This window comes from Panthera uncia, assembly GCF_023721935.1.
Source record: "Panthera uncia isolate 11264 chromosome A1 unlocalized genomic scaffold, Puncia_PCG_1.0 HiC_scaffold_17, whole genome shotgun sequence".
NCBI classification, from domain to species: Eukaryota; Metazoa; Chordata; class Mammalia; order Carnivora; family Felidae; genus Panthera; species Panthera uncia.
The window spans coordinates 137,053,872-137,066,606 of NW_026057577.1; the positions used below are offsets into that span (position 1 = coordinate 137,053,872).

Consider the following 12,735-nt stretch of genomic DNA (forward strand, 5'->3'; position numbering starts at 1 on the left):
AGCTGATATGATAGACTGTGTTTATAATTCAGAGAGCTTGAACCAGTCGAACATGTCCAGAGCATTAAACCCAAGGTAAATTCCATAAAAATGAAAAAAAGAATTTGATCGTGTTCCTAGAATATTTCTTCCTGAACATAAGTGCTAGATTAGTAATCTCCAGTAGAATGCTTTAGTATAATTTATGCATACCTACTTCTCATATTAAACACTAAATTGATAATCCAGACTTACAGATTACTAAAAATAGAAAGTTGAAATAAGTTTGCAATTTTGTTAAATTAAATAAACTATATTTGAATTATAAACCTCCATCCCCCACACCAAATATCTTGCTGAGGCAAAATTTATGGAGTAGATAATCGGTGAGCAAATTATCAAAGATTTATTTTTCAAAGAGTCTTCAGATAGTTCTAGATGGAAGATTTCTTTCCTCATTTTTTTTTCTTTAGCTTGAGTGTTTTATTTACTATTCAGTATGAACGTTTTCAGAATACAGCCAGAAAGACCTCTAAAAACATGGACAGTTGACATTTTAATATAGAACTGGAAAAAATATCCTTTTCTTATTCTCATGAACAGTCTCTGGCTATATAATACCCCTTATCAAGTTCATGCAATGCCTCATGTTTATGGAGTTATTCTGTATCTGTTTTTATTTTGGTTTAAGGCAGGAAAAATGGATGTTTTGTGTTTTAAAAACTTGAGCCTGACATTTGATGTTTTTGCTTTCTGTGGTAACTCAATAGCCTGGGCAAATTTTCTTTCTTTTGACCATTTTTCCCTCCAGTATCTTCTTATCAAAATTAGGCTTTAGATAATAGATTTCACCATTCCTGTTATACTGTTTTTGATATACTATTTTTAAGTAAAAAAAAAAAAAAAATCTAGTAACTATGGAAAGTACAACCCACTGGCGAGTTTTAAATAGTCTCCCAGGAACAAATGATTAGAAGGCAATTATGGGAAGATCTGTTTAAAATGTGTGGATGATGAGTATTTGGAGTAGGGAAAAGGATATTTATAATCCTAATCTAATACCTATGTACTGTTGTCATGTTAATGCAAAACAAAGAATTAACATACTTTATACATAATAATAAATCTCCAATTTAGCAGATTTTCTATATAAATGAGGTTGTTAAAATGTTTACATTTACATTAATTTATTTGCTTCTAAAACCCTATCTCAATCTTAAATAATATTCTCATTCCTTAGTGACTCTAGATGGATCCCTATCCACCCATCAGCCAGTTGTGGCAAACAACTCCTATAAAACGATTATCACTGCCTTGAGGTAGTTAAATATATGTTAGAGAATCATAAGCATGAAACCATGTGTCCACATAAACAGCCTGTACCTTAGCAGTAGGTAGGCTAGTGTTAAGATAAATGACATCTAAGTTGCCAAAGGACCTGCTAAAAACAAACCGAGAGATGCCTGTCATATTAAATGCACAGCTTGATAGTAATATTTGATAGGGTAGAGGAGGCCAGAATTACCTCTACAAATTTCATTGAGAGTCAGAAAGATGCGTAAGTCTACAACATGAATAAATGGAGATGACTCTTACAATCCTCTGTTATAGTGGAAAAGAGATATTAAGCATCCCCAATAAACAAATCCTAGGGGCTTTGTTTTAGTTTTAGTTTTAATTTTAGTTTTAATGTCTCAAACACTGAAGTTCAAAGACAGGAGCCTTAATCATTGAAGTTTACCACATGCAGCAGGTTGACTATAACATATTCATCGATTTAAACATATTTAAAACCTGCCAAGGATGTTGCTTTCCATGAGCAACTACCTGGATTCTGACATCCCATGCTCCTCTGTGCCCAGCAGGGATCATATCCATCTACCCAATCCCTGATAGGTGGTAAGTGTGAGCTCTTTCTAGGATAGACCATTTAGATTCAAATGAGATGTACTGAATTAGTGAAAGACAAATTCTCATTCACTAATGTTAAGGAGATGTTAAGGAGAAAGGGATCAAGGAAGGAAAAGGGGCAATTTATTTGTAATTTAAATTCCCTCAGATAGAAATGACTCACAATTGGTGGAGTCATAAACTGCAGAACCAATGAACACTTCTTTAAAAAATATATATCTTGGGGTGCCTGGGTGGCTCAGTTGGTTAAGTGCCCGACTTGGGCTCACGTCCTGATCTCACGGTTCATGGGTTCAAGCCCCGTGTTGGGCTCCATGCTGACTGCTCAGAGCCTGGATCCTTCTTCCAATTCTGTGTCTACCTCTCTCTCTCTCTTAAAAATAAATAAAAGATTTTTAAAAAATAAAAAATATACAGAAATCTAAAATATATAGTATTTTATCATATATATATATGTTCACATACACACACACACACACACATATATATATATGTATATATGATATATGGCCTACTTTTAAGCATTTGAGTCTTTAATAATTTTTTACATTTTCACTTTGTCTTATAAAAACTTGTAAACTATTGCAGTGACCCAGTCTTATCCGTGTCCCTGAGATGTATGATAGGTTCTAGGTTCTTAATATCTCATTTGGAAATTAAATGATTGTTTTTTCCTTCTATACAATCTTCAGTCTCTAGGAAGGCCAATTTTCCAAGGCAATTCAGAAGAGATAAGGGAAATAATCATCAGTAGGACTGATCATTGTGTTTATAAAATCCCATTAAGGACATTCTTTCTAATCAGCTTCTCCTTGGCTCTTAGGGTAAAAGAGACTATCTGAGTTGCCCCACAGGAAATAATCGTTCTTATATACTGCCAAGAAAGAAGGCTGCACGGCTGAAGCGTCCTAGTAGAAAATCAGTGCAGAAATAGGGATGAAATTTTTTTCAGTTTCTTCCCATAGGTATTAATCAGGCAGACCAGCATCAGTGGATACTTCACCAGGCTTTAAAACGGCTGACCTCTGGATCCTTTGCACTAACATCACTCTGAAAACTTTTGACACTGTTAACCTAAATCTGAGCTCATTTTAGGTCATAGAGTCTATTACATGCATCAAGTCTAAAATTTTGCATTCAGTTATGTGGAAAAGTACTTCCTCTTAGAAACGATACATAGCTGCTTATAGGTACTCTCATATCTGATTTTGTATCATTATCATGTTCATAAAACTAGTATGTCTATGGAATTAAATATACAGTGATATAAATGTCTATTTACCATTTTATATCCTGTAAAGACCATATATTCCTTGGAGCAAATTCATTATTATAAGTAAATTCATGACTCTTGACCTATATTATTAATAGAAGAAATATATATATTGGCCAGATGATTTTAAAATAGAAGACAAAAAACCCTAAAAAAAACTATGAGAAAGTATTGATATGGACTCAAAGCTAAAAAAGCAAATGGTATAAACAAATAGAAAAAGATTATAATTTTGGACATCTGGATGACTCAGCTAAGTGTCAGACTCACAGTTTTGTGAGTTCAAGCTGCACATTGTGTTATGCACACCAACCTCCCAGAGACTGCTTGGGATTCCCTCCCTCTCTCTCTGCTCCTCCCCTGCTCATTCTCTCTCTCAAAATGAATAAACTCAAGAAAAAAGATTATAATTTTAAAAAGTAGATCAAACATCAACATATATTAAAGAAAATGAACACAAAACAAATACATGAAGTGGTTTAGCATCAAAATAGAAAATAAATATAATTAATACAGTAAAAATAAGATTCAAAAGTCTGTATAAAATATTTTACGAAGATTCTAAGGAAATATTGTTAAATGGGAAACTTAAAATTTATCAGATTATAAAATAAAATACCAAGTGTAAAGCCAGCAAGGTGAAAGTAAGATGATGATAGATAAAAATCAATAATACACCATAATTTATTTAAATGCAAAACAAAACCCTATTTTTTAAAGTCAAAAAGTTAGCAACAAATATTTTTTTAAGATTGCTAATGCAGACTCAAGAGAAGGTAGAAGTTACTGGAGACTAAGGATTGTTTGCCTTTGGGAAATATTTTTTTGTTCCTAGTTATTATCATATTTATACCTGTGAAAAATTAAAGTTGATTCAGACTTGAGCTTTCATGATTTTTGTTTTAGATATTATTGTGAAGATGAACTTCATAGTCTGTTGACGAATGGAAATAGATTGACTTAAATCTATCCATGTTTGTCTTAAAGAATGGGAAAAAAGGGCTTGTTTGAAATGTCATGGCACTCATAATAGTGGAAAACTTATTTATATATATTTTTCCCAACAGCCACTGAACTATGAGAAAAAGAAGTCATATACTCTCACCATAGAAGGAGCAAATACACACCTTGATTTTCGCTTTTCTCACTTGGGTCCTTTTAAAGATGCTACCATGCTGAAGATCATCGTTGGGGATGTAGATGAACCACCACTGTTTTCCATGCCTTCTTATGTCATGGAAGTCTATGAAAACGCCAAGATCGGGACTGTTGTTGGCACGGTTTTGGCACAAGATCCTGACAGCGCTAATAGCTTAGTAAGGTATGGTATGCTTTAATCTTTAGACATGTAAAGATCTTTATTGCCTCTTGCAGTAATTTTAAATGAATAAAAGAAAATGTGAAATATTTAATTTGCATGTTTTGATTAGTATAATTAAATTATAATATTAATTGATTTTTTGAGTAGTGTAGCAGGTGGGTTTCTGTCAGACTTAGCTAACCGCCTTGAATACAGGTAACCCTTGCACAACATGGCCTTGAAGCACGGAGGTCCACTTATACGTGGATTTATTATTATTATTTTTTGATAATAGTACTACAAATGTATTTTCCCTTCCTTATGATTTTCTTTATTTTGTAGTTTATTTATTTATTTTGAGGGGGGAGGGGCAGAGCAAGGGAGAGACAGAATCCTAAGCATGTGACAGCACAGAGCCCAACATGGGGCTTGAACTCATGAACTACGAGATCATAACCTGAGCCAAGATCAAGAGTCAGTTGCTTAACGAACTGAACCACTCAGGTGCCCCATTCCTTACCATTTTCTTAATAATAAATTATTTTCCCTAGTTACTTTATTGTAAGAATACAGTATCTAGTACATATAACATGAAATATATGTTAATTGACTATGTTATTGGTAAGGTTTTCAGTCAACAGTAGGCTTAGTATTTAACTTTTTGGGTAGCCAAAAGTTATATGTGGATTCTCAATTGTGTATGAATGGAAGAGGTCAACACCTCTAAATCCTGCATTTGTCAAGGGTCAGTTATTTATTGTTCACCACATAGATCACATTTGCCATTTGACTTAATAGATATGAGCACAATTGAATGGAAAAGCTATGTAGAAATCTTGAACTACAAACTAGAGAGTCTTGTGTCCTGAGTGATAGGAAATACAGCTACGGTACAAAGCAAGTATTTGGGAATAATACTCATCTCTGACTCCTGTTTCTGTCACAAGTATGTGGGCATATAGGAAATGTTCTACCCTTATCTGTAAAACAAAATTAACATCTATATTTTGGGATTATTGTAAGAATTCGTGAAGCAATGGGCATGAAATGCTAAACAGAGTCACTTACACCTAACAGTCACTCAAAAAATGCTTATTTGTCTAAGGCAGCATAGAGTGCTACTTAGAGAAGTACTTACTTCTTTTTTTTTTTTAGTGTTTATTTTTGAGAGAGATAGAGAACACGCGCGTGCACACACACACACACACACACACACGCACACGAGTGGGGGAGGGGCAGAGACAGAGGGAGACACAGAATCTAAAGCAGTCTCTAGGCTCTGAGCTGTCAGCACAGAGCCTGACACAGGGCTGGAACTTACAAACTGTGAGATCATGACCTGAGCTGAAGTTGGACATTCAACTGACTGAGCCCCCTAGGGGCCCTGAGAAGTACTTAGCTCTTAAAGACAGGAAGACCAGGGTGGGAATTCTGACATCTTAGTAGCTGTGTGATCTTGTACTCCTTCAACCTTGCTGAATCTCAAATATATGAGCAAAGAATAATAATGTTGTTTAAATATGTTGATAGAATTAAGTTAAATTATTATAAAATCCTTAGCACAGTCAGGAAGTGCTCACTAAATATTTTTTTATTGTAAGATGCCATGCAGTAGTGATCATTAAAGCTTTCCTTGCATGATCAAAAAGATGTTTTCTTTTTCTTAAAAAAAAATTAATGTTTTTATTTTTGAGAGAAAGAGAGAGACAGAACATGAGTGGGGGAGGGGCAGAGAGAGAGGGAGACACAGAATCTGAAAAAGGCTCCAGGCTCTGAGTTATCAGTACAGAGCCCTACACGGAGCTCCAACTCATGAACCGCGAGATCATGACCTGAGCCGAAGTTGGATACTTAACCAACTGAGCCACCCAGGTGCCCCTCTTTTCTTTTATTTTCTTTCTTTCTTTTCTTTCTTTATTTCTTTCTTTCTTTCTTTCTCTCTCTCTCTCTTTTTCTTTCTTTCTTTTTATCTCAATTTTGGTAAAATCAAGAGGTTAGATGCATGGACAAGACTCTTTAGTTACCTTGTATTTATACCTTGGATAATCCTAAAAACCTAGAAAGTTTGAAATCTTTAACAAATCAGTCTACTTTCTCCCATCAAGTCTTTATTCTTAGTCTCTTTATTTATTATCTTTTTGAACAGAAGCTATTATGGTACATGTTCTCCTTGATATCTATGTAATGTTTATAAAGGATTTAAATTTCCTTTTTCATAAGCATTATTATTTCAGTTTTAAAAGAAATGTTCACAGCACCCATGCATGGACAGAAACAATCCTCTGTGCCCTAATGTGTGTATTCAACACTCCTGTTCCATCTGTGAGTACAGAAACAACACCTTGTCAATGGACAACCCCTCTGTCACACTGACATCAAGAGTTGGGCATTGCTTGCATTGCAGGATAGGCAAAGTATATAAAATAATATGCATAAACCCAATAATAATAATTGATAACTGATTAAGGGATGAAAATATAAGTCTATATGTTTAGTTGTCAAATGAGAGGAAAGACCACTATGCTTCATTATTCCATAAAATCCCATATTCCAAAAACATTTTTGACACTTAAATAAAGAGTAAAATTATTCTTACTACACTAAAAAGTTAGAGTATTGGAAAAGATATTTTTAAATGTGTCCATCCTTTACCAAAAGAAGACAACACAGTATGAGAATAAAAATATCTGATGTTCTTAGTTTGATGTGAAAATATTTGGTAAACAATTGGTAAGAGTTTCTTTTGAAAATTAGATATTAATGATATATTCAGTAATTTATATTTACAAAATAATCAAAATTTCAAAACAATATGAGTAAAATATATGTTCAAAAAGGTATACAGAAGGGAGGAAAAAATTGAGGTTCAGAGACAAACTTCTCTCAGTGTTGTTCTTTATGTACCAACGTTCACACAAAAAACCCACCCATTCCATGTAGAACAGTGGTTCTCATCTAAGGACAACGCACACACACGCACACCAGGAGATATGTGGCAATATCTCAAGACAGGCTTGGTTGTCACAGCTGGGGGAGGAATACTATCATCTGTCAGTAGAGGTCAGGGCTGGTGTTGGAACATCCGAAAATTCACAAGAGAGTCCCCACCAGAGAGGAGTTGCTGTTCCAAACGATCAGTGATTCTGAAGATGACACAGAATAAGCCAAACTGGGTTGTGCATGGGTAAAACTGGAGGACTAATTGAGTCACCTGGGTGGCGCAGTCAGTTAAGCATCTGACTTCGGCTCAGGTCATGATTTTGCAGTTCATGGGTTTGAGCCCCACATTGGGCTCAGCGCTTGACAGCTTGGAGCCTGCAGCCTGCTTCAGATTCTGTGTCTCCCTCTCTCTCTGCCCCTACCCTGCTCACATTCTATCTCTCTCGCTCTTTCTCTCTCTCAAAAAAAAAAAAAATATATATATATATATATATATTTTTTTTTTTTTCATTTTAAATGGAGGACTAAAGGGGTGTCTGGGTGGCTTTGTCTGGTAAGTGTCTGGCTTCGGCTCAGGTCATGATCTCGCAGTTCGAGAGTTCAAGCCCTGCGTGGGGCTCTGAGCTGACAGTTCACAACCTGGAGCTGCTTTGGATTCTGTGTCTCCTTCTCTCTGCCGCTCTCTGGCTCATGCCCTGTCTCTGTCTCTGTCTCTGTCTCTCTCTCCAAAATGAATAAATGTTAAAAATAAAAATAAAAATAAATAAAAATGAAGGACCAATTATACTCCTGGAAAGCAATTCTGAAAAGATAGATTTGAGGACTGCAAACCAGTATGTATGTTTTACATACATGCATAGCCATGTGGATGTTTCAGCATATACATTTTATTAAATAAAATAAATTATTTATATATACTTAATTGCACCATAATATTATTGATTGCCTCAGTAATTGCACTATGTTATTAGAAGCTTTTAATTGAACACTTGCTATGTTAGATACATTCTCCCAGTTTCTGGGATGCAAAGATGATTGGTATATTGTCTCCAAATGCTAATATTGAGATGTAGGAAGCCACTAACATATACATTATTCTTTTCACTTTGTTTTGGTTAGAAAACTAAAATGAATCCTTACAAAGCTGCCTTAAAATAATTAGACACCATAGCTGCTGTTTGGGGGCATAATTTACATAATATTTATTCCTTATTTTAATAAAAATGTGTCATTCACATGGGCCTCTAGGTGTAAACAGTGAATAAAAGACAGAAAACATTAACACAAAAGCAAGCTATACTTCCACCTTTCTCAGGGACCAAATGTTTGTACTAATTAAGGAAAGTACTTTGAAAAGATGTATCTTGCAATGAGCCCTGAAATGCAATTAACTCCCAGTTTGTAGAATTGATAATGAAAGGGAGTGTGTCTTAAAGGCATTGGTGAAAAGCTTCCTGACTTCAGTCTTTGTGTTTCCATTTTCTAAACTATTAGTAACATTCTCCAGATTTCTAAGAACATACCATGTCTAGCTTTTGTCTCTTTTAACTCAAAACAAGAATGTGCAATTTGCAGCAATATAACCATCACTTTTAAAAAAATAGAATCAGGACCAGGCTATTTACTAGCAATGTAGAAACCCTTGATTTAAACAGACTGTACTCATTTCCCAGTGTATTACAAATGGAATTTACGAATTTCCTGAATAGCTACTGAGAGATGAACAATCCTATGTTGGACATGAGAAGTGAGAGAGCTTTCTAGAAATGTGACCTTATATCATGTGACCTTTTAATGGCACATTAAAAATAGTGACTGTTCTTTGCTTGCTATCTGTGGGCCAGGGGCTTTAAATAGCATGCTAAATGCTCTTGAAAGAAACCTAAAGTGTCTATGTTATTCATCCCATTCTACAGACGAAGAATTGAGGGCTCAGAAAGTTGAGTCATTTGGTCAAGTTCACATAGTGATAAAGTGGCCGACTCCAAATTTAGATCCAGTTTTACTTTACGCCCAAAACCCTGTTTTTTTAAAAGCAGTAGTATGTGGCCTCCCATATATCTCAACTTACCACTAATAACAGCAACAACAAAAACTGCATTTACAGAAGTCACATATCATAAAGTAGGAAGCAGATGATTACACGTTTAGAAAGCCCATTGATTGAATTCCAGTACTAACCATCTTGTATTTGTGTGGATGTATTTCACACGCTAGGAAAAGAAATACTGAAGACAGTCGAGTCTCATTTTAACTCTTAGCATCTCAGAAGCAAAACTGTTCTTAATTTTAGAGTTTCCTCATATTGTAAAGTCTAAGACATACGCTACTTGATCTAGTGCAACAGTAAGAAAATTACAGAAGTCCTCAATATTTCTCATAGAATGAAGCGCTTTTGTATAAATTTATATGAATAAGTATAGTCCCCCCAACTTTCCTTCTTTTCCACTGTGATTCATAATCTGATTTTATCTATATATTACCTTATTGTTAAAATTTTTAATGTTTTCTGTGTATAATAACCGTAAAGCAACCAGAAGGAAATATTAATTGTGCATAATTGTGCCAAATGCTCAGCATGACACTTTTTAGGAACAATAGCCTATTTATATGCTAATATAAGAAACAAAAGAAAATTTTGATCAGATTTGGAAATATTGCCAATTTTTTTAAAAATTTGCTAAAATAGCTGAAGTGTTTGATCAGTCACTTTTGAGTTTAGTTCTAGCTTTAGTGAACAAATGCTTCCTGTATATTTACTGCATCCTTATAATGGTGCCTTTGTTTTTCCTATGCATTTCTAAATTTTCACATAGTTTGTGATGAGATAGGAGTTAGGAATACTTCATTAATTTGGAATGCCATAACAGCAAAAAATAAGAGATATTTCAAAATAATGACAAAATCATGTCGCAAAGTTGAAAAGTAGAGTCAAAAAAATATTGAAGGAGGCTTGCATGTAGGATTCATATTCATGGAAGGAAGATGAAAAATAAGCAGAAAATGTGTTTCAAATGTATTCATGTGAAAAATATCATCTGATATACAATGGGTTTTTATTATACAGGCAAAATTTATTTATAAAACTTTAGCTTATTATAAGTCAAGAATACCTTACCTGGATCATTAATAGCAAGCCCTCATCCACCCTCATCAAAACTATTATAGTCTTCTAATACAAAGACAACTCATTAGGGACATTTCATGCAAACAGGGCAGAGATAGAGAAAGCAAGCTCCCACTTAAAATCAGAAGTCTTTGTCCATGACTTGTGTTTTATAATTGTATCACGTTATATATAGTTAGCACATTTACACTAATAACTTGACCATTAAATGTCGTGTGAATATGACATTTGAGAATGTAACGGGACCTAAAGATGACTGACGGGACCCTGTTCTTATATAGATGCAAATATCTGTAGGCTAAGAAGGTTGAATGACTCACAGAGCTCACTAATCACAGAGACTGGATAAGAATGTGGTCACTTTGACCATGCTTCAATAAAGATACAGAAGACTCCTGCAGATTTTTCCAGTCGGGGGCCAAATTTATCTAACAGCTTTGTTTGTGGTGGCAACCACTCCAAATCACAGTTGTGACCCCAGAAGAACTTATTTTCTGGGTGGGCCTGTGTAACTCATTTAGCCCTGGAATGAAAACTTAAACCCTGGCTTAGTGACACTGTGCTAGTCTACTGACTGGAAACAAAACACCCAAATAGAAATTTTTCAAAGAAATAATAAGTGCTTATCATGGATCCATAGCATTCTAGAACTCAGGATTATTGGAATTTCTGATATCTCAGTTACATAGAGGCATGAATAAAAGAGGGGAAGCATCATATTTGTGCAGAGATTTTAATTCTTTAGATAGTTTTGTTTCATTGGATCAAAGTTTTGGTTAAGGAAGTTAAAAAGCTTTCTAAAGTATATGTGTGCTATATGTGCTCCCCATTTTATTGATCACAATACACACTATGAAGTTGCAAATGGTACTTGTGTTTATTTTTTTTTTGAGAAAGATTATTTTCTGGATGTGTAGATTGTGGACTAAATTGTATCTCCAGAGTAAGCTACGGGAACCTTAAATCTTTTAATGAATCTAAGCTATCCTGCAGATGTGTGACTTTTGGTTAAATTAAAGATGAAGCCACATCACTATAATATCCCACAGGGTGTATATTGATTAAACTTTATCCCATCTATTGATCATAGTCAGTAAAACTTACAAAAGCTGCTGTTGGGGAGGCAAAAATCTTAAATAAATTTGCTTTACCACTCACATTCTGTATCTAGAAGTATCTAAAATATGGCAACAGGAAGAGGTCTCCTAAACTTCAAGCCAACTGATGTTTCTCTAAGTAAATCACTGTAAAAATAGATTTCCATTACATAAGTTTTAAATTAATTTCTTATAGTGAAATGGACAGACTATAATGGAAGTAATAGGTGCCTCTGAGGACCGAAATTTTATTATTGAAATGAAAAATAACTTTCCAGTGCACTTTAACATGACTAATAATTATCTTGAGTCTATGCCTACTTAATCAAAGGGAAATTGAGTGTCAGATGACGAACTGGGTAATTTGTTTAAAGTTGCTTCTGTTAAGAAAAATACTTGAATAAAAGGAATCATTACTGAGATTCACTGTTTGCTGTGGCTGTAACTTGTCTGCAGATTTGTTGGTCCGTAAATTCTAATTTGAATAATGAACTTTCGTCATATTTCATGAAATGCATTTTCTCTTTACTTATTTCATTAATACATATTTACTAGAAATATGAAGTGATGCATATGTTGTATGACAGGAAAGAAGGTAGTTGTAGGGATGAAAATTATAACCCAGAGTTGTACATGATGATGGCAACTTTGCAAGAAAATCTCCTATGCCTAATGTGCATTATGCCTATGCGTATGCCTGTCTCCTATGCCTATGCCATTTACGTGCCAGGGGGAAATTAGTTAAAGTTTGACTAGGGAACTGGTCCAGTTAGAGGGTTCTTAAGGACTACTGGCGAAATCTGAGCTGGCATAAGCTTAAATTGTATTTACTCTAGTCTATAGCCAGGAGATTACTAGTTCTTCACAGACAGCATCTTATTGATCATTGATCATAAAATTTCACAAGTAGCATTGAATATAGATGTTATCTTGGTGATAATTTCACTCAGGATGCAGTGAGCATTTAGTGTGGTAGGGATACAATGGTGTGTCATAATCATCGTATTAGAGTAAAACTTGTATCTGTCTCAACATTTCCTCCCTCCTACTACCCCTTTGACCACATATGTCTGTATATTTGTCCAAGGAATTAACTAGACATACTATG

General features: G+C 34.5%; 1 protein-coding gene across 1 annotated transcript in view; it reads left to right on the forward strand.

The window, feature by feature from the left end:
- The window catches only part of LOC125934697 (cadherin-18), a 116,418-nt gene that overhangs the window by 34,686 nt on the left and 68,997 nt on the right, over positions 1–12,735 (forward strand). Inside the window, exon 3 of the mRNA XM_049648262.1 lies at positions 4,231–4,484. Coding sequence (XP_049504219.1) covers positions 4,231–4,484 — 254 coding nt within the window. The remainder of the gene's footprint in view (positions 1–4,230; positions 4,485–12,735) is intronic.